Source organism: Aspergillus brasiliensis (genome assembly GCF_001889945.1).
Source record: "Aspergillus brasiliensis CBS 101740 unplaced genomic scaffold ASPBRscaffold_3, whole genome shotgun sequence".
Classification (NCBI taxonomy): domain Eukaryota; kingdom Fungi; phylum Ascomycota; class Eurotiomycetes; order Eurotiales; family Aspergillaceae; genus Aspergillus; species Aspergillus brasiliensis.
The window spans coordinates 3,522,903-3,543,497 of NW_027137444.1; the positions used below are offsets into that span (position 1 = coordinate 3,522,903).

A 20,595-nucleotide genomic window follows, 5' to 3' on the forward strand; every position below is an offset into this window, starting at 1 on the left:
AAATCCGGATGAAGCCGCTCGGTTAGCGATGGTTTATGACAATATTCTTTCTCCACAAGGTCAACTTAACAACCAACCAAAGGGCCATGAAATCCCCCCAAAATCATCAGTGCATGTACAGTGCTCTCTAAGATCCGGAAATAGTATCAACGAAGCTATCATTTGGGTATCAGTAAGCTCAACTGTCTCATATCATATGCATGCATACAGGAATGGTTGACCGCATTATTCTCCTCGTGGCAGATGACATGAGGAATATGAGACGGCCATCATCACATTCTATGTATCCCGGTGATTATCAACAGATTCTCTTATAGAAGGTAGGTCAAGCAGGTATCAGAAAGAAGCAAGAATGGTTCAACCAATGGGTCTTCAGGCACCCCGGAAGACGCCAGAAAACGACGAGCACAGCTTCGACATCTCAAAACAAAGGGCAGAGATGTGTTTGACTGTATATGATCTATCTAGACCTCAAGATGGTGGTTGTTGGTAATCGTGGTGGTGGTCAGAGACCACATAGGCAGCAGAGGTGGCGAAGTTCAGATAATGCCTGGCTAGAGTAAATATCTCAACACAACATCATGCAGTACGGCTGCTCCATTGACTCTTCGCACGAATTCTCTTGCCAAATGCAAAGAAGAGAAACGGAACGGGAATCAAAATCGCTGCAATGCATCCAAAAACCGTGATGCCCCAGTTAACTCCGATGCCCTGAAACATTGGCTGCACAAAGAGAGGGAATGCACCCGCCAGGATGGATCGTAGAAGAGTGGTCGCCGCAACTGCACTCGCGCTGAAGCGCAAGAAAGTGTCGACCAAATAATTGATTGAACTCTGAAAGATGGTAGTGAATCCGAAGCCCGTGAATGCGATGCCAATGAGAGATGGCCAGTAGTTGATGTGAGGCGATGAGGTCCCTGCTTTCAGTTAGTGGGAAACAGCGGATAATTACGAGGAGTTAGACACTGACAGGCAAAAAGAAATAAACCCCCAGTGAAGAAAACCCCTCCAACCATCATCGGAGGCAGTCTTGCTTCAGGGACGGCTTTGCCGTTATTCTCGTGAAGCTTCCGAAAGTAATATTGGTTGTTATAGACATTAGCTGCAGCCGCGGCGAAGATTCCGACAAGAAGAGCGACGAAGGGAAGGCCTCCGGTAACATGTCCCCAGCCGCGCTTCTCCTGGAATACAATGGGAAAGCTTTCGAGGTTGACATATAAGATTGCTATCGACATGATGAGTAACCGCATCTGGAATCCCTGGCAAGAAAATACCAACCGTAAACGAAAGACCCGTAGATGGACATGAAAAGCCCAATTGGCGTGCTCAGTGTCTGGAAAGGACGGATCAGATACTTCTGCGACATCTCGGAGATAGACACATCCCATTCTTCGTGCTATTGTTTGGTTAGCATGAAACCAACATGAAACAAGCAAGTCTCTTAGCATCTGCGCTTGCTCACCTTCGCATGAAGAGCCCAGTTCTTGCCTTCCAGCCGCAGTCGGCGTGCTTTTTGGACCAACAATGCGGGTGCATAGCTCTCATCAAGAATCAACAAGTCCAGCGCGGATTGTACTATCATCAAGATTCCCGTCAAGTATTCCGTCCAGCGCCAACCTAGACTACAATCAGACACAAAGGCCCCGCCAATGATGGGACCAAGACAAGGTCCGCCAACGAGAGTGACCGAGTAGACGACGATGGCCACACCGCGATGTTCTGGCCTCCAAATATCCGCCATAGCACCGCCAGTTATCGCCACGCTAGAGCTGCCGAAGAAGCCGGAGAAGAATCGGGTGATCATCAATGTCTGGATGTCCTTGGCCGTTGCCGTCCCGAAAGAGAAAATCCCTGCTATGAAATAAGGCTGCATCACAAGTCAGCTCGACTGACTTGGTGACTTGACGAGCCCGAAGTAAAGGTCGCATGACAGGGGGACATACCACGATAGTGACCATTTTACGGCCGTAAACCTCACTCAAAGGTGCCCATAGCAACGGCCCCAACCCTAGACCAAAGACCAGCAAGCTGATCCCCAATATGGATACCTCTCTGGAGACGCCAAACTCGTGGGCGATCGGCTCCATCCCCGCGGAATAGATTGCTGACGCGAAGGTGATCCAGCACGTAGTCAATCCGTATAGAATCGTCGTGATGGCCTTCTTCCGAAAAGGCCAATTGATGGAACGGTAGGGATCATCTTGGCCATTGAAGTCAACCAAAACATCGGGAGTTGTCGCCTCGTAGAGTAGAGGGTGAGCCAGAACTGCTTCGCTTTTGGTACGCTCTTGGTGACCGAGAGACATGGTTGATGTTAGAACCCGGTCTGTGATAAAACAATAGCAAGCAGTACTGTCACACCTCACTTGGGGAATTACTCCATTTATCAAGCGTCCATGCAAATGGGGGTACTCGGATAGACTGGTCTTATGCGCAACCGATGGCCGGACCGGAAGACTCATGCAGCCTTGTCCGGGGTCGCATAGGCTTATCCGAACCCTGTCTGCCCCAAGTGATATTGAGCCTAGATCTAGTGACCGACTGGGCTTCTCTAGTCGGTCGCACTCATAGCGACCAGAAAGAAGATGTTGAGAGTCCGCCCTGTGTGCCTTCATCCAGACTAACATCGAATCGCTTTTATCCTTACTTCTTCCCGCCAAACCTTTCGCATGCGCGTGCCTACGAAATTGGCAATTGATCACCAAGGCTAGAATAGTGGTACAATTATCGCGGGAATAGCTTCTAGGGATCATGCACGTGCTGGTCTTATAATGTGAGACCTGCAGTAACTATGGCGAAGAAGGGAAATTCAGGTCCCCTGCTTTACCTTATGCCTCATTGCCTGGTGATTTTCTCGCCCACTCCGGAAGCAGCCACTCGGGAATCTGGGAGTCATCATAAAGAGGGAACATTGGCCCTAGGTTGTCGAGCGGTTCATGCGCGGAGCTCTCGATGTGCGGAACACCCGGGAAAAGCTCTTCGAGGGGTTCCAAAGTCTCCGTGAGGGAATCGCTTGGAAGACTCCATACTACAGCGCAGGCAGGGTCGACAGGCGTAGATACATATGCCGCGTTCGTATCCCAGCACATCTCGGGGCCTGGGACCCCTTGCATACTCCTGCGGTTAGGCGGCGCTCGATTTCTCCCTCGGCCAGTAGGGTCTAGCTCCTGCATCTCTCGTACGTACTGTGCCTTGGCCATCAGCCGTCTAATAGGCCGCCATAGGGTACCCTTCCTCCCGCTTTCCTTCATCTTCCAATTGTTGTAAACGATGTTGACGTACTCCCATGCGCGGTCACAGTCTGCCGATGGGGGCCGGGTGCAGATCTGAGAGAGCACAAAGGCAACTGCGTGCCACTGAATGTGTGTCTTTGCGTGCCAGCTCCAGCGCGCTATCTTCTTATTTGTGAGGACCAAGCTGGATAACTTCAGAACCTCAATTGATGACAAGAAGAGCTGATCGCGCACAGGGCCTGATAAATTGTCACCATGCTCCTTTTCATTTAGAGGATATCGTGCGACTAGCCACGCACGTGCAACCATTAGACGCGCCACGAATGTTGAAGCCAAGTGGAAGGGCTGTGAGATATCGCAATGCTGCAGATATCGATCTTCAAGCCGATCGTGCAGGCTCTGCACTAGAGCTTCACGCTCTTTCAGAGACGGTCTGCCAGTCCCAAGTCTTGGACCCCCTAAGCCTGGAGCTACACAGCTGAGCTTCCACATCGTCTGCATGACCTCACACCTAATGAGACAGAAATACATGCCGGTTGTGCCGATCCGCTCAGCGGGTAGCTCGTTCATGTCCGCAGTCAGGTCGGCATCTTCAACATTAAGCGGCATTCTTGTGTCAAAGGCTGAATCCCGCACAATCGGCTCGCAGCCATGATACTCTGATGAGCGAGCATCTAGGAGACAAATGTGCCACCACAGCCGCCGGCGTAGCTCTGTCTCAATAGGCTTGAGGCCAAATACGATGCCATCGCGGTGGAGACCCATGGCTTGTGCGATGTGAAAGATGAGTGCTGTGAGAGACCAGACAGTCCGGGAATCATCCTCGTTGCGTAGCGCGAAAAGGTAAAGCACGGCGGCTTGCAATAGCGTGATGCTTTGCGTATTCAGCAGGTCAGCACGGGCCAAGGCCTGTTCCACAGCGAAAAGGTAGGTTTCTGAAGCTTGTGCCTTGGAAAGGCCTATAGTATTTAGGCATTGCTCGGGCTCCATGCTTATTACTGCAGAGTAATACATGGCGAATAAAAGTGCTTCAGTGTCCTTATCGAGCGATTCGAGAGACGCAACCGCATCCCAATAGTTGCGAGCCAACGTGGGCATGTGAAAGATACGCACCATCGGAGCAACGTTGTCTTTGAATACGCCGAAGAGGGTTACCGATTGGGTCAACGGTGGATGATAGGGATGAAGCGAATGAGCAAGAGACCGGAATCCCAATATAGCAGCATTAGAGCCCATAGGCAAAGGTCGCTCCGGAATGGACTCCTCTGTAAAGGCATCCTCTTCCTCCAAAGGCTCGTGTAGTAGATCCCGCAATTCGGCAATCTACATCGTTACGCGTGAGCTTCGAAGCGCATGATTGCAGTGAGGATCTCGATCGGTACCCAAACATACCTCATCACCCAGGTTTGCCCAGAGCACATTACTGACATAATAGCTCCGTGATTCGTCTATCAGGAGGCGGCCTAGATGCTGCTCGATGGAATTTGCGGAGTCTGAATGGTTCGTGCCGGGGACAGAGTGGATATGGGAAGATTCCGACGCCCTGCTGTCTGCTCGGGGCGATAGCGCAACTGGCGCCGCAGGATGAGATGTAGAGCTTCCCTGGCTCTGATGGTACTCAAAGCTCCTTATAATAGACTCGAGCCTGGTCAATCGGTGCGACAACTGCGCATTCACAGCATTGCGGGGTCGCTTTGGGGCCCTGCCACGTCCCGGTGGATAAATGCATTCCACGCCCGAGCGGCTACAGTTGATGCAAGGTCGCTGTCGATCACATTTCACCTTTCGCTGTCGACAAGAAGAGCAAGTGCGAGCGTAAGACTGAGGTGGAGAGGCGGCATCGTCGGTGTTCATTGTGCTCGGACTTTCTGGTATATGCCCTGCTTAAGATTCTCCAGTGCTTATTCCCAATCTTCAATGACCAGAGGAATTGGAGATGATGAACTACAGCTCAACATCGCAGCTGACGTGAAGTGGCATCGCCATCTAGTACACGTGGGGCCGCCAAGCCGCATAAGCTTATGCGACCCGGCGACTTGCAAGAGAAGGTTCAGCAAACCGATGGGACAGGAAGGTGATCAACCAATTAACTATTCAAACTTAATTTAGACTCAGGTTCTCCTACGCTCAATATTCCTGCTTTGTATAGCAATAAACCAAGTGCTTTAACATATAACATCCTCGATGGTCTAACGGTCATGATTTCCGCTTGTCAATCCCTCCTGGGAACAAGCGCGGGAGACCTGGGTTCGACTCCCAGTCGGGGAGATCTTTTTTTGATCTTGAACTTTTTGGATCATCCATCCTGCTCTATTGTAACAGGTTGGGGTAGGTTTGTCTCGATTGACCTTTTTTTACCAATGCAGGTAAGATGGAAGAAGAAAAGGAGGAACAACTTATGTTGAGTGTCGAATAAAACAATAGATAACACGGAAATCCATCATGATATATGGGACTATCTAAACGCTGATCTATTTACAAGAACAATGCACATCAAAAATTACTCAACAAAGCCTCCAACTCTCACTCAGTTTCTGCTCAGAGCGACGCTGTCGGCATAGGGCTTTCCGTCTTCGGCGGCCACTTGACACGTCGTTCAGCACGGACATACAGGTTATTCGGCCTGATCAGCTGGAACATAGGATCGTATTCGACAGGGCCATCAGTTTCCTTGGTGAACTTGTACCGGTACACCAGTTTTGGCAGAAACACCTTAACTTCCTGCAAAGCAAAATTGAAGCCGATGCACATCCGAGGGCCAGCCGCAAAGGGAATGTAGGACGACTTGTGTCGGTTCTTGACCTCTTCAGTATCCCAACGGTCAGGGTTGAATCGCGTCGGGTTGTCCCAGACCTCAGGATTGTTATGAAGGTGATGAAGTGCGCCGATGACGACCGAGTCTTCAGGGAGTTTGTACCCTCCGGGCAGGATCATGTCCACCTTGGCTGTCCGTGCGGGTTGATAGGAGGGGTTGTGCCGGCGCTGGGTTTCTTTGATGAATTTGTCCATGAATGTAAGACGGTCGGTCAGGTCAGCACTAATCTGTGTATCGGCATCGATGCCGTTATCCACAAGCTCTTGCAGAAGCCTATCCTGCACACCAGGGTAGTTGACAAGGCTGTAAATCAACCATGACAGTAGCGAGCTGGTGGTGGTGAAGCCCGCTCCGGTTGCCACAACTAGAGCTTGAATCAAGCTTGTTTTGGGTAACTTTTCGCCTTTGTTGTCCGTTGCCCGGATGGCGTAGTCTGTTTGGCAGTTAGCGGCTGTTTGAAGAGTAGTTGATAGCCCTGTCTTGACATACCAATCATATTATGGGCTTTGAGGGCGGCATCTTGCAGTGGGAGATCCTCAACACCACCACGACTAGCATTCTGGATGGACTCGTCGACAATGTTCCAGACCCGACCACGGATCTGCTGAAGGCGTTTAGGGTCCCCGAAGGGCAGCTTGGCGTACCAATCACCTCTGGCAGTGATCTTCTTGTTCAGTTCAAGTGATTCGGCAATCAAAAGAATCAATTCATGCGGGGGTGCATTCATGTTGGAGAAGTGTTGGAAGTCGATGCCTAGGACTAGCTTTCCAACCGCCTGAGAGCCGAGCTTCAACATGTATTGATAGACATTCCAGGCTTCGCCTTGCTCGTCAAAGGCATCAAACACCTTGAAGGCATCCTCTACTGTCTGCTGCATGACCGGTGCATAATGACGGACAGCTTTCGGACCAAATGCGGGAGGCAGGAATTTATGGGCAGTTCTCCATTCAGGCGTGTCGGTGTCACCGAGGAAAACACCCGCTTCCTTGTTTTTGATCGCATGAAGCGGGTGAGATTCGTTAATCTTCTTGGTAAAGAAATCACTTTCGGAGAAAACAATCGCACTGAGTTCGGGGTCGTTCGTGTGGTATACCGTGCGGCCGTAGTTGGTGGTTTTGAAGAGAGGCCCGTACTGCTCAAACAAGCGCTGGTGATTGCCCAAGTGATCGGGATAGATCTCAAAGAAATTGCCAATTATCGGAAGTCCCTTTGGTCCCGGGACCTCTCTCACTGGTTTCCCATCAATGGCGATACTGATTGGGGTTTCAGAAGCGATGATCTCAGCCACACTGGTGAAGATGGCGGTTTCAGACTGGAAGCCAATGCCTAGAGTAGTCAGCTTGGAGGAGATTCGAGCGAAGACTATAGGATCCTGGGATAGGAGGGCTGGTACCGTTGGCGTCGACTATCGCAAAATGCGCAGCGATGAGGTTTCTCAGCCCATCGTAGTCTAGCGATGAGTCCACTTCAATCTCCCGAGCAGTTGCGACGGGCTCACCCAGAAGATGGAAAAGCTTTGCGGACATGATTAGAATAGTGCTTGAAAATCTATTGCCGGGTGGATGGGGATATTCTGCCTGCCAAGGGCTATCGTAGAGCTTTATAGATAGTACGTGCTTTCACTAATAAGACCAGCCCGATGCGACAGACAAATCAGGGCGAGCGACCCAGACTGACAATGAACCCACTCTAACCGGTTGTTAGTTTCGCTATCCACATAGCGAAAAGGGAATGACTTCTTGTTTCAGCGATAGTGCACGAATGGCGTTCATTCCAAAGACAATTATGCGCATAGACGTGGAAGGCCTCGGTGCCTCGGTTGTTTTGAGAGTCGCTATCACCGAAAACTCGAACTAACGGCAGGGAAGACAACGATCGCCACCCCAGACCCACTGGCTCAGGAGATTTTGCCAGGAAAAGGGGATAGCTATCGTATGCTATCTGAAGACTAAGACCAAGGCGTTGGCATTTTCGTCGGCTATGCCGTGCCGACCCTCCAGTCGGGCTGTTAAGCCGACTTAAGCGTCAGACGTGGCCAATCTCCGAGCGATTGATGCCGACCGAGCCAAGCGTTGCGAGACCTTTAGCAATGCAATGTGGGTAGTGGGTACGGAGTTTCTAGTAGTTGACAATTATGTCGCGCTTCATTAGGCGCATATCGCTGTTATACCTCGGTGTAAAAACTGGCAGTTATAATGCCGCATCCCTGGTTCGTTTCGTCCCTTCTCAGGAGTACGGTTATCCTTCCAAATCTCTCCAAATCTTCTTCAACCCAAAATGGCCCAATCTGTCCCCTTGGAGTCAGCAGCCACAATGGGAGCCGATACAAGGCTTGCCGAATATACATTGGCCGATGTTGCCAAGCATAACCGCAAGGATGACATTTGGATTGCCATCCACGGGCAAGGTAGGGGATTTTCAGGCGTCCTAATGACGAGTTACTGAAACTGTTTGATAGTTTTCGATATCACTGAGTACCTGCAGGATCATCCAGGAGGCGTGGATGTTCTTCTTGAGACCGCAGGATCTGACGCTACCGCAGCTTTCGAGGATGTCGGGCATTCCGAAGATTCCAGGGACATTTTGCAGGAGTATTTGATCGGTACCCTGAAGGACGCTAAAGAATATGTTCCACCAAAGGCAGTCCGCGTAATTGCCCAGAAGCCGGAGAAGATTGAAAAGCCAGCAACCAATCGTCCTCTTCTAGCAGTTACTGGGGCCTTGGGAGCGGTAACGACACTGCTCTACGTTCTATATCGGAAATCTCCTGGCGTTTTGAATATGACAAGAGTCCTCGGAAGTGCCTTGCCTCAAGAGTTCAGCGGAATCAAAATACCAGGCGGTGGATTCGCCAATGGATTCCTCGCAGCTACGCTTTTCTCCTGCGCAATAGGCAGCGTAGTGGCACGCCAAGCGGCCAAAATGATGAAGATCGAGCATGGGTTCATGCGCTATCCTCCGCACATCAAGGCCCGGAAAGTGGTCCGGGCAGACCCTCACATGGCTAAGGGCTTCCTCGACCCGAAAGAATACCAACGTCTACCCTTGGTCCAGAAGGATCTGTTGTCACCCAATGTGTACCGATTTGTATTCGCTTTGCCTGATACCAAGGGGGTGATTGGTCTTCCCATTGGGCAGCATGTCGCCATCCGCGCCAATATTGACGGCACTACAGTGAGCCGATCCTATACCCCTGTATCCAACAACTTGGACTTGGGTCGACTCGAACTGGTCGTCAAGTGTTATCCTGACGGTCTATTGAGCGGTAAATACCTTGCAAACCTGACTGTTGGGGACGAGGTGGAGTTCAGGGGACCCAAGGGAGCCATGCGTTACAGCCGAGGTCTTTGTTCCAAGATTGGAATGGTAGCTGGCGGAACAGGCATCACGCCCATGTATCAACTCATTCGGGCCATTTGCGAGGACGAGCGCGATACGACCGAAATCAATCTGGTCTATGCTAACCGGAGCGAGGGAGATATCCTGCTGCGCAAGGAACTGGAGGATTTCGCTCGCAAGTATCCTAAGAACTTGAAACTCTGGTACATGTTGGACACGGCCCCCGAGGGGTGGATGTATGGGTCAGGCTACGTGAATGAGACTGTTCTTCGTGAACGGTTACCAGCTCCATCGGCAGAGACTAAGGTTCTGCTCTGTGGACCCCCAGGCATGGTGAATGCGTGCAAAAAGACCTTGGGCGCGATTGGATTCCAGGCGTCAGGAACGATCTCGAAGATGAGCGACCAGATCTTTTGCTTCTAAATGGAACATAAAATATTAGACCCGATTTAATACTCCGAATGTTATTTTTTTTTTCTCTTTGATTTTCGAATTGAATTGTTCCCAGTACTGGTAGATGCCTCCTAAAAATATGTACCGCACGGGTGTTGTCGCTCAACTTGGGCGACGATACTCAACACGGGCAAGGTCCGACTGGCTGGCAAATCAGAGGGGCTACGAAGTACAGTTAGTTTGAGGGTCTGCCCATTCAAATCCCAAGATAACGGACCAAGTCCGGGTGAATTGTGGTGTCACCTTGTGAGCGTTTATGTGTCACTGTGCGTGGTTGGGGAACAATGGAGCCATCGCGATGGAAATCCTGCCAGAAAAGGCAGGCCGCAGTGGAGGCAACTAGGCCATACTTGCCTAACCGGGACTGGCGGCTCCATCCTGGCATTCGGCGCTCCACCTTCCAACTTGGCTTCGACTTTCTAGAATGGCTCCTTCGTACTATGCCTCGGCTCAAACTTTGCTCTGCCCTAATGTGTTTTTGAATGTCTAGACTAGTTCATTCAGTTATCTTGGTCTCTGGTGCATAATTCCTTTTCTCAATCACCGCTGTTTCAATTGTTGTTGCATAATTGTCTTCTGGCCCATAACGGCGCGTGCTCCCGGCCAGTGTACACTATACAGACGCCCTCCCTACAGTAGATTGCGTCGGCGTCATTAATTGGCTGCCAAACAACCGAGGTTCAACGATTCTTCATGTCTCATACCTTTGAGAGGGTCCCTTTTCCGGGCTGACGACTCCCTGCCGTGTTTTCGGTGATATGCATCCACTTACACATTAACTGGTTCCGTTATGGAATCAACTTGAAAGCGTACCTCCTCCGAGTCCGAGCATGTTCGGATCGAGTGCGTTTCCTGATTACTCCGTGGACGGGTCTCTTACTGGAACAAGATTTCTTTCCCAGGCTTAGGAAGGGTTGTATGTGTCTGTTTAAAGCCTGCTTGAAATTGTTGCCTTGCTACTGGCCTTTCCTGTTAATATTATTCGACCATCCGAATACCCCTACCTCATTCAATATGTTCGTCTGCAGCTAGACATACCGAGACAGGGTATATAGTAGCCTCTGCGGATCGGATCGTTTCACCACGAGAAAGCCCACCACTTGAATTCTTGATGTCAGCCATAGAAACATAATGTCTCTTTAATTTACTAACGGATCCCGGCCTGGGCGTATGTATCAGGGCTAAGGCCATTCCACATCAACAACTGATTGTGAGAATGCGCCTGAGCGACAAAGAGGAAGATGTACATAGCCCCGCTCTAAGAAGAACACCGAACCCGATTATTCGAGCCTCTTACTATGGAAAAAAATGCTAACAATCGAGCGCTGCCTCGTGGTAGCCCTACTTGTGTCATTGTGACTACAATTGACCACAGCTTTTGGGTACAAAATACCAGTTTCCAGATAGAAACACAACCCATCTTAAGTAGAGAATTATCCAAGCCACGAAGAATGACAGTCATACATTGTCCGCGACCGAAGTAGCAGCGACTTACTAACTGTACACCGTCCTTAACCGAATAAACCACCACAAGTCTAAGTCCACTGGACATAATTCTTGTTTGATATTAACTGACAGATAGAACACTACCACTTATTATGTGCGTATTCCATAGTTTCCAGATAAACCATGTGTGAGAGATGAATGTCAATCTGCTGTAAGTAGAGTAGGTAGTAAAATATACAAAATCTGCTGAGTGTCTTTCAGCCCTATTCGTGGGCCATCCTCGATAGTTTACTCATCTGCTTACTATACTTCCAAAATATAGCTTCATACCAGCTAGATGGTCCACAGTCGCCTGGGATGTCGAACACCAAGGGATACGTACAAACTCGTTCGAAGGGTGTGAAACTGGCACTGGGCTTTTCTGATCGCAATTCAATTGAGAGGAGGCTGTCCGAGGGAAGCTATAACCTGTGGGACATTGATGAAGAATAGCTCTTTCTACAGCACAATCACGTTCCTACCTTGGCTTGACTAGCGGTGCTGAATCTATTTGATGTAAGAGCTGAAATAAGCGACGACAAGGCCTACACGATTACAGCAATAGAAAGTCCAGAAGTTAAAGCTAGTTTCCTAGGTCGTAGTCGGGATAAACATGATACAGGCCTTCAAGCGTCGCTGAAAACCAACAATCAGTTCAAAGTAGTATAATAACTGCTTATTATGTATATAACCGACCTCACGCTTCTAAAAATGCTCCAGGCAGAAAATTGGGTCTCAGGCAAGTATAGGAATGAAACAACAGGCAGTAGGATTTCTGCATGCACTAAGAACAAGCCTTATCTACTAAGGTAGGCGAAGGGTGGGGCATGAGTGAAGGTCGGTGTGGAGGCAGCCTGGCTGGTGTAACAGTAGCACTTCCCAGAGGTGATATATAAGAGACCGGGGTTCGAGGCCCATAAATGAAGAAGAGATATGAGGGGAAGATAGAAGGATTTGGTAACCCCCTTTGATGCACTTTGCAACCCCAGGAGTAGAATTGCGGAGTAGATATCACGTTTGCAATTGCACCTCCAGAAGAACATTTGGAATCGCAGTACTATCCACTGGCATAGAATAAGTAAAGTTCCAAAACCTAAAGTCACTATAGTTTTGGTTAGCATATGGTCAGAAAACATGGCACTGGAGGCTATACTTGATGGCTTGGTCGCTCAAGCTATACGAGATGTTCAGTGTTGTCGGGTCCATATTCCCCGACACAGTGACATCCAGGCCGACAATATCCTTCCAACCGGCCACATTCTTCTGAGCCTCGAAAGGAGATACCAGGAACTGGAACTGGGATGCTGATGTCCCGCGCGGATAGGACAGGTTCAGATAACCAGGTCCAACTTCGGCATTTAGAGCCTCCTCCGTCGCGTACAACTGAGAGATGCTTGTTAGTGATGATTCTGTATCAGCACCCAGCACCGGTATTCTAGGTCAACCCACTGTTATCCACCCTATTCCGGCTCCAGTATCCCACTGGATGACAGCCGGGTTAAACTGTGATGGATTGATGGCTGGCCCACCCACAACAGACTCATTGAAGGTCTCCGCTCCAATGCTGATGCCTTCACTCAGCCACGAAGTTACCCGCCGTGGGAAGGCGTCATATGGAATAGAGTAAGCGGATGTGTTGACTGTATGCTCGCCGGGGAAGGCTTCCAGGGCTTGGACAGCTGTTGACGGGACAAGCGAGTTGTGGAAGTTTGACAGGATAGCTATTAGAGGCGAGATGGAGAAATCGGCGTTATGAGACATCATATACACCTAAATTGTCAGTCATATCATATATAGTATTATAATATGCTAGCTAAACCCGATGCAATGGTCAGACTCCCACTTACCTTGTCAATAACAGGGGAAGTATCTTTCCCAACCAGCGACCAAATGTGCCCCGACATGATACCAAAATACTTCTGCATATCAAATCCATAAGCTCGATCCCAGGGTCCCGCAAGATTCTTCAACCCAGCATGATACAGCTCCCCAACAGTATCCCAGGTATCCTGCAACATCTCCTTTCCTTTACCTTTCATGACCGAGTCCTCTGCGGCATACTTAGCCCACATGGTCAGCGCTATCAGGGACACGCCCGTATATGTGGCACTATTGAACTCCGAAAGGGTATTTGCGCGATCGAACAGTTGAATAATCTCCGTTGCATATGTCTCGCCTGAATTGGTCATATTCTGGTCTCCAAGTTTGCGTCCCGTCCAGCCGGTGATGATGGCCCGCATTAAGGACTGCCCAACTAGTCAGTCAATGTACTCGCATTTGTTAACTGGTACTAGGATTTGACTCATCACGCACCGGGTTTGTATACGATGGATATAGATTGTCATCATCCACTCCACCGACTCGATAACTATCCCCGACAGTGTCATTGTAGAGCGAGGCATACATCAGCTGCGTCATATCCGCATCGATCAAATGCGGGAACTCCTCGAGCGCAATGATGAAGGCCGTGCCGATGAACTCTCTCCAATTCGGATCCCAGGTATCGTAGATAATGGGTGGGTAGGCTGGGGTTCCCACTGTGGGTTCTTCGGGGTACTGCTGGTAGTCTGCATACCTGTGAGGGAGACATACATAGTCAGCTCAGCTCAGCGTCCGTGAACCGGGGGGCATTGGTTTGATAATCACGCACCATTGATCACTTGTATCCTTGAACTGCGCCTCTATTACGTTTCGAATGATAGTCATGGCCTGAGATACATCATCTCCCTGATCTCGAGCCAACAGCCCCACAGCATACCACACGGACGTCCTGGTATCGTGTCGCAGCGCAGTCGCAGCACTCGGATCATAGACGTATCCTGCCGTGGCATCGTACATCCGATCGAGGTATTCCATTGATTCCGTGAACAGCTGGCATGTATCATCTGTCCAAGACGTTTGACACCAATTGCTAGTACTAGTACTAGCAGATACCACCAGGGTAGTAGATCCAGCGGCAGCGAGCACAAATGCTCTCAGATACCGCGACATACTTCTAGAAGGAAGAACGAAACAAAATAAGAATAAAATCCAAGACAATCCTCGCAGGATACACATACACACTTGGGCCGAAAATACGGAGCAGCAGGAGCAGGGGGGGGGGGGGGGGGTCAGTCTTCTATCTATTTATTTATCTATCGGTTTATCACTAGCTACGAAGGTATCTATCTATCTATCTACTTGCGGGGGGAGGGAGACACCACAGCCGGCGCTCTTTATTGATTGATTGGTGCGAGTTCATTTTCCCCCTCCCCATTCCCCCTCTCGGTGGGGTTTCCGGATTTATGGCATGTTTATCGTCGTCGGTCTTTAGCCGAACTGGACTCTTCTTTTATACCGAATTGTATGTAGCTAATCAATTAGTTGCGGGTTGGGATCGGCCGAACGAAATGCGGGGTTACAGACAAGCAGCAAGCATTTATTCAATCCTGTCCTTTTTTATCTCTCCATCCATTCATTCATCCAGTGATCTAATCTGAGCTATCTGCGGATTTATTTAAGGGAGATACTGTAGATGTATGCATATATACATACCACTCATCTCTACATTGACAGGGTTTTCGGAATTTGCCATGCCTTTTCTTTCGATCATCAGTCATGTCATTTAGGTAGTAGTAGCAGCTACTAGTTAGTCTTTAGGAGGAATTTCTTGATACGAGTCTATGAAAGCCGATTGAGACTATCTTAACTTGCATGCAGTAGATATCATAGATCTATTTCTATTGTAGATGTGGTTGACTGCGTCGTCTCGGTATCAATCAAGATATAAAAGGCCGGGCAAAAGTGAGACAATCGAAGAGGTAGATTTACAGGTATAAGAAGGGGTTCGTAAAAGAGTCCATCCAGCTTCGAGCCATTCTACTCCATAATCTCCAGGTTTTCCGCAACTGCAAACTTCGCTCCAGTCTTGTTCTGGATTTCCTCAACCTCCACGCCCGGGGCCAGTTCCGTCAACAGAAGCTCGCCCTTGGTTCGGTCAACCTGGAAGACGCACTAAAGTTCCCAGTTAGTTCCTGCTTTACTTCCCTGAAAGTTTGCTGGCTGCGGTCATCTGCCCGGGCACTTGTTCCACTTACCAGTTCGGTAATAATGGTGCTGACACAGTTGGCACCAGTCAAAGGAAGACTGCACTGCTCCACAATCTTCGGTGATCCATCCTTAGCGGTGTGACTGGTGGCAACCACGATCTTGGTTTTCTCGGGGTTGGAGATCAAGTCCATGGCTCCTCCCATGCCTTTGAACACCTTGCCCGGGATCATGTAGTTCGCCAGGTCGCCGTTCGCGCTGACTTGCAAAGCCTGCGTTGTTTGACCGGTCAGCTTCGGTCACTCGATACCCGGTCATGAAACAAGGTTTATTATCACATACTCCCAGAATTGACACATCTACATGCCCGCCGCGGATCATTCCAAATGACTCACTGCTATCAAACGTGGCAGCGCCCGGAACCAGTGTGACGGTCTCTTTACCGGCGTTAATGATATCCCTGTTGGAACGGAATCAGTCAATGCCCCCCAAGTGGCGATTAACAATGGCCTGTAGCCCAAGAACACTTACGCATCAACTTCCTCTTCTGTCGGGTATGGTCCCTTGGAAAGTCTGTCAATATCCTGTCGCTCATTCCTTCCAGGATTAAGAAGTTGACTTACCATTCCCAGGATACCGTTCTCGGATTGGATCCAAACCTTGACTTCTTTCGGCAGAAAGGAGGGAGCTAGTGTGGGAATACCTGGAAAATCATCAATATCGAGCAGCATTTTCTGATCCAAGAGATTATCATACCAACACCGAGGTTGACATAGTAACCCTGCTTGAGTTCCCGAGCAGCCCGCTTAGCGATCCGGTTCCGTAAAACAGTCGCAGCGTCCTCTGCCTTCTTGTTTGCATCACCATTATTGTCGGATCGCAGTTTCTTGATTTCGATGTGCTTTTCCTCAGTTGCGGGGACAATTCTATCAACGAAAATTCCCGGTAGATCGACATCATTAGGGTCGATTGAGCCAACAGGGACAATGTTCTCGGCTTCCACAATAGTAAGGGCTGCTGCCTTCGCCATGATAGGGCCGAACGCCTTCGTGGTGTAACTGTGTCACATTGTTAGCATTCCAACCTACATGTAAGAGCGTCGGAAAGTGCCTACCGGAAAACACAATTTCCTGCAGCGTCTGCCTTCCATGCTCTAAGGATCGCCACGTCCCCATTGAGTGCAGTCTCCATCATATAGGTTTTGCCATTGAACTCTCTTGTCTCTCGGGGCTTGCCATGCTCAAGCACCCTTCCAGATTCGTCTACACGCACCGGGATTTCTCCCTTCTGAAGCAGAGTATCTGCCGAAACAAGTCCGTCAGAGATGTCGTGGGTTCGACATGATGATCGAATACTTACGAACTCCAGTGGGGGTATAAAATGCGGGAATCCCAGCTCCTCCAGCACGTAATCGCTCGGCCAGACTGCCTTGTGGACACAGTTCGATGGCAATATTCCCCGTCAAGTATTTCTTCTCCAGAGCTTTGTTATTACCAAGGTAGGAAAGTATCAGTCTATTGACCTGTCCCGCTTGCGTTAGGGTAGACAGCCCGCCCTTCCCGGCGAGGCCAGCGTTGTTCGAAACCGCCGTCAAGGAATGCAAGTTGTCTGCTCCTCTACGGTGTATCGCAGAAATCAACGTTTCTGCAATGATTGTATTGGTCAGCTAAGCTGTGTCATGATGGCTAAGCACGAGGAATGTCCTCTTACCTGCGACACCACAAAGGCCAAAGCCTGAACTAAGAATGGTTGACCCGCTCTTCAGGTCTGCTACGGCCGCATCCGCATCTTTGAATAATTTTGAAGCAGCACGATCGATCTTCGGAGCGCGCGGAGCTTGCTCGTGTGTAGAAGTTGAGTATCTGGCCCGGCTACCAACTTTAGTAGCAAGAGGCGCATACAGGCTCGTGGAAAGTTGCGACCGTCGGTAGTACTGCGGACGAACAACCAACCTCCGCGACAAGACCAGCGCAGATAATCGAAAGGTCGCCATTTCGTGACGCGATTATAGAGTAAACAAGCACAGTCGGAAAGTGCTGCAGAGGCTACTAAGCCATGAAAAGCAGGAAACCGGGGTGGTTATTATGGGAAGCTGAGAACGGCACCCCTCGGCACTCGGTGCTACTTCTAGTCGCCGAGCGGCGGAGCTTCCAGGACCTTTCGGGTCGGCACCAGAAATGAGATCATTTATCGATCCGCGTAGCCAACGATCTGCACGCAAGCTCCCATTCCTTCAGAAGCCAAATTCTGCCGCATTGCCGACATCAAACCAGTCCCAAGTCATTAGGTCATCCAGTGGGACATCGGGCACAGTCGTCCCAAATGCGGTGCCGGCTCGGTTCACTGCGTCTATGATTTGGTCATCCGACATGGCAGAAAATCTGAGTGGTTCAGGCCAAATAAAAGAGGACGGTATCGATGATGGCTGTGTCCCAGAAGCCACCGGGCAATACCCATCCAAGTCTGGCGGAGGTTGCAGGGCCCCTGTTTCGACCAAGGCCCGCGATCCATTAAGATTATGGGGGCCAGCGCTTACAGGGGCGCGTCTCACAAGCGCCCTCAGGAAGCGTCCATAGAGAACAGAGGCACCGTTTCTATGGCGGGTTGTAGCTCCAATCCGCTCGAGGACACCTGCAGTTTCCTCGATCAAATTATGAACACTTGGTGCCAAGCTGGACCTGCTGTCTTCTGGCATCACGCTGAGACTAAGTGCTGAACACGCAGCAAAGGATATCATGATAACTGTGTTGTTAGGCATGGACCTTAATCGCGACTCTCCCTGTATAGCTGCTCTTAGGACGTTCAGTGCAGAAGAAAGGCCGGCGGCACGAAAGAATCTCTTGACTTCCACAGGTGCTGTAGGATGATTGATGACACCACCATATGTCGATAGCCTTGTATGTGTTACAAGAATCTCAACATAGGGCGGAAGGGAGCGTGCTTGGAATATACCTATTAGCCGTATGTACAATGACTAATGCGACCTTGCTGCCTTTCTACAAGGGACTTACAGTGACCCTCTCCAATCTCAGGCGCCCAAATCTCATACCATTGGTCGTAGAAGCTTTCAATCATATTCTTTATCCTAGGGACATCGTAAGTCATTCGCGTGTCGACAACTTGTGGGATGCACACATACGATTGCGCTACCTCAGACCCAACATCTGTGACCTGGTGGCTATCGCAATTGGCTTTAACTCTCTGAAAAAGACCATCCTATACGCTCCCATCAGAGAAGTCCTCCCGCACGCACGAAAGCGCCAGGGTACTTACCAAATTTCGCCGCAGGACGGCCATTGAATTCATCGGACCGTCACGCGAGTCCGCAAAATCGGACACATGCCACTTATCACAATGATTTATAAGAGCTGTTGAAGGGACTGTATAGCTTCGCCCGCGAGCTAAGCATACACTGCAAGATGTAATTAGACAGGCGCTACACACGTTTACAATAGCAGTATTTCTGGTGGAATTCCTTACCCTCTTTCGAGAACAAACAGCGCTATCCAAGTTCTCTCTCGCCTTCGGAGAAGTCTTCGGCCCCATGCAGAGGTCGGTTCAATGCCATCAAATCGGTCCATGTATAGGGCTCTCTTTGCATCGATAGTCTCGGCCTTGGCGAGCCTCCTCAGAAGGCTATGCTCAAAGCTAGTTGATGGAAGCACGATCTTGTTCAACGAAAGGTCTAAAGCAACAGCTAGAGCCATGGCGATGTAGGAGCATGTATCGTCATCTCCCAGGCAACTACCCGGCTCCATCCATGGAACATTTACCATGAAGGCTAAGACGATCTCAACCGATCTGTGGCGTCGGGCAATGACATTCTGGGCCAGGGACTTGCAATGTCTGGAAAGCCGCTTCGACAGGGATGTAGCAGATGGCAGAAACAATGCAGCCGCGGCCATGATAGAGGTGAATAGAAATGCGGACTGGGTCCGCACAAACGAGACAGTGTGAACCAGAGGGTCAAGACCCCATCGGGTATGTGCGAGATTCTGATAAAAACTAGCATCAATGATAAGCCAGGAAGCCACGGACCTAGAGAACGCAGCATTAGACATACAAAGAGAAAAGCGACTCAGCTTCACTTGGAGTCACAAGACCAACGTCAATGGGGTCTATATCCGGGCCAACATCCAGATTTGCCCGGATGGGAACGAAGTATGATTGCGCGGCAGGGTCGCTTCCCTCGGTGCTACTTTGCGGCATGCCCGTGGGTTGGGGAAATGTTGAAGGTGGCCATCTGTGTACGTCACGCACCTCAGTCGGCGATAGCTGTAGATCGGAGGCACGTGCAAGTAGTTGCAAAGGGTTCTCTGCATCATCTAGGGACAGGTTATCGCCGAGATTGTTATCCCGGGGCGAATGGTAAGTATAGGACCGGTCGAGATCCTCGGACTGGTCATCTGCCTCGCTATGTAACTGTTGTTCTCGTGTATTGCTGAGCATCTCTTGAAGGTCCGATATGAGCTTTTGGGCGGCCTCGGACCCTGGTGCATCGCTCCTCGGTCTCTTGATGGCCTGTTCAATCTGATGTAATGCTTTTTCGAGGCCTTTTCGTTTGCTGATTTTCAATGTGTCAGCTTGGAAGTCCTCGGAAGATCAATGGCGTTCAGCACGTACTTTTTGACCCCTTTCTGTCTACCGACATGGTGACTAGGGATGATGCACTCAACATTGGCCTGTTTGCATCTACTACACGACGCATCATCCTGGCCACGGTTGCAGCGAACCTTGCTTTTCCTACAGTTCAAGCAGGCGGCTTGTCGACCATGAGAGGCTTTGTTGGGATCCAACGCAGCGGAACTATCCATCGCCTGTTACAAAGATTAATAAATGCAGCCATTCATTTTTTTTTTTTTTTTTGAATTATAACCTTTTTGGTATTGCAGCGTTCGTGGCTGGGTTTAGGAAACACACCGGCTCATGAAGATGACGGTCAGAATCAAAGGTGGTCCGGTAGCTGATGATCACGGAAACATATTGTACGCAGCATTTATGGACAGCAGCGGAGTAACATCCGGGAAGGGAATGGTTATGGCTTCAGAAAAGCGGTGCAGCTATTCTACTCCGTGGAATCGTAAAAGATACATACACCTACGGGAAGGTCGACTGAATCAGCAGCACAAGGTACAGGCCTCAAAAAAGGCGGGCGGGGAGAAAGAAGGAAAAGGAAGATCAAGTCATAGTTAGCCGGGTGGTGAGTTGACATAGACTTTTCGTGAAGAAAAAAAAAAAGAGGAA

At 49.8% G+C, this 20,595-nt stretch overlaps 7 protein-coding genes and 1 non-coding gene across 8 annotated transcripts; 2 read left to right on the top strand and 6 right to left on the bottom strand.

Annotated features, from left to right (window-relative positions):
• Positions 1-579: 579 nt before the first annotated feature.
• ASPBRDRAFT_120667 (MFS transporter) lies at positions 580-2,306 on the bottom strand (the record flags this gene model as incomplete). The annotated part of the gene is made up of 5 exons (XM_067617373.1): positions 580-917; positions 971-1,225; positions 1,279-1,396; positions 1,463-1,867; positions 1,944-2,306. The coding sequence occupies 5 exons, from the start codon at positions 2,304-2,306 to the stop codon at positions 580-582; spliced, it is 1,479 nt and encodes a 492-aa protein (XP_067482618.1).
• Positions 2,307-2,828: 522 nt separating this feature from the next.
• Positions 2,829-5,087, bottom strand: ASPBRDRAFT_194007 (uncharacterized protein; the record flags this gene model as incomplete). Its single annotated transcript, XM_067620700.1, has 2 exons — positions 2,829-4,556; positions 4,626-5,087. The coding sequence occupies 2 exons, from the start codon at positions 5,085-5,087 to the stop codon at positions 2,829-2,831; spliced, it is 2,190 nt and encodes a 729-aa protein (XP_067482619.1).
• A 324-nt stretch (positions 5,088-5,411) lies between these two features.
• On the top strand, positions 5,412-5,501 carry ASPBRDRAFT_t77. The gene has a single exon. It is a non-coding gene; the product is annotated as a tRNA-Asp (tRNA).
• A 270-nt stretch (positions 5,502-5,771) lies between these two features.
• ASPBRDRAFT_53281 (cytochrome P450) lies at positions 5,772-7,574 on the bottom strand (the record flags this gene model as incomplete). Its single annotated transcript, XM_067627041.1, has 3 exons — positions 5,772-6,481; positions 6,538-7,374; positions 7,442-7,574. The coding sequence occupies 3 exons, from the start codon at positions 7,572-7,574 to the stop codon at positions 5,772-5,774; spliced, it is 1,680 nt and encodes a 559-aa protein (XP_067482620.1).
• Positions 7,575-8,361: 787 nt separating this feature from the next.
• ASPBRDRAFT_120177 (putative cytochrome b5 reductase) lies at positions 8,362-9,810 on the top strand (the record flags this gene model as incomplete). The annotated part of the gene is made up of 2 exons (XM_067617328.1): positions 8,362-8,455; positions 8,507-9,810. 2 exons carry the CDS (start codon positions 8,362-8,364, stop codon positions 9,808-9,810), a joined length of 1,398 nt encoding a protein of 465 aa, XP_067482621.1.
• A 2,086-nt stretch (positions 9,811-11,896) lies between these two features.
• Positions 11,897-14,417, bottom strand: ASPBRDRAFT_40669 (uncharacterized protein). Its single transcript, XM_067624407.1, has 6 exons — positions 13,976-14,417; positions 13,639-13,900; positions 13,173-13,571; positions 12,775-13,095; positions 12,479-12,708; positions 11,897-12,427 (listed from the first exon to the last, which is right to left on the bottom strand). The coding sequence occupies exons 1-6, from the start codon at positions 14,314-14,316 to the stop codon at positions 12,337-12,339; spliced, it is 1,644 nt and encodes a 547-aa protein (XP_067482622.1). The 5' UTR covers positions 14,317-14,417; the 3' UTR covers positions 11,897-12,336.
• Positions 14,418-15,183: 766 nt separating this feature from the next.
• Positions 15,184-17,344, bottom strand: ASPBRDRAFT_194011 (3-oxoacid CoA-transferase; the record flags this gene model as incomplete). Its single annotated transcript, XM_067620701.1, has 9 exons — positions 15,184-15,318; positions 15,402-15,623; positions 15,694-15,811; positions 15,883-15,914; positions 15,975-16,054; positions 16,108-16,409; positions 16,466-16,652; positions 16,711-16,995; positions 17,062-17,344. The coding sequence occupies 9 exons, from the start codon at positions 17,342-17,344 to the stop codon at positions 15,184-15,186; spliced, it is 1,644 nt and encodes a 547-aa protein (XP_067482623.1).
• A 240-nt stretch (positions 17,345-17,584) lies between these two features.
• On the bottom strand, positions 17,585-20,546 carry ASPBRDRAFT_63859 (uncharacterized protein; the record flags this gene model as incomplete). The annotated part of the gene is made up of 8 exons (XM_067628436.1): positions 20,228-20,546; positions 19,975-20,168; positions 19,415-19,915; positions 18,832-19,356; positions 18,625-18,763; positions 18,491-18,567; positions 18,363-18,436; positions 17,585-18,303 (listed from the first exon to the last, which is right to left on the bottom strand). The coding sequence occupies exons 2-8, from the start codon at positions 20,163-20,165 to the stop codon at positions 17,585-17,587; spliced, it is 2,226 nt and encodes a 741-aa protein (XP_067482624.1). The 5' UTR covers positions 20,166-20,168; positions 20,228-20,546.
• Between the last annotated feature and the right edge of the window lie 49 nt (positions 20,547-20,595).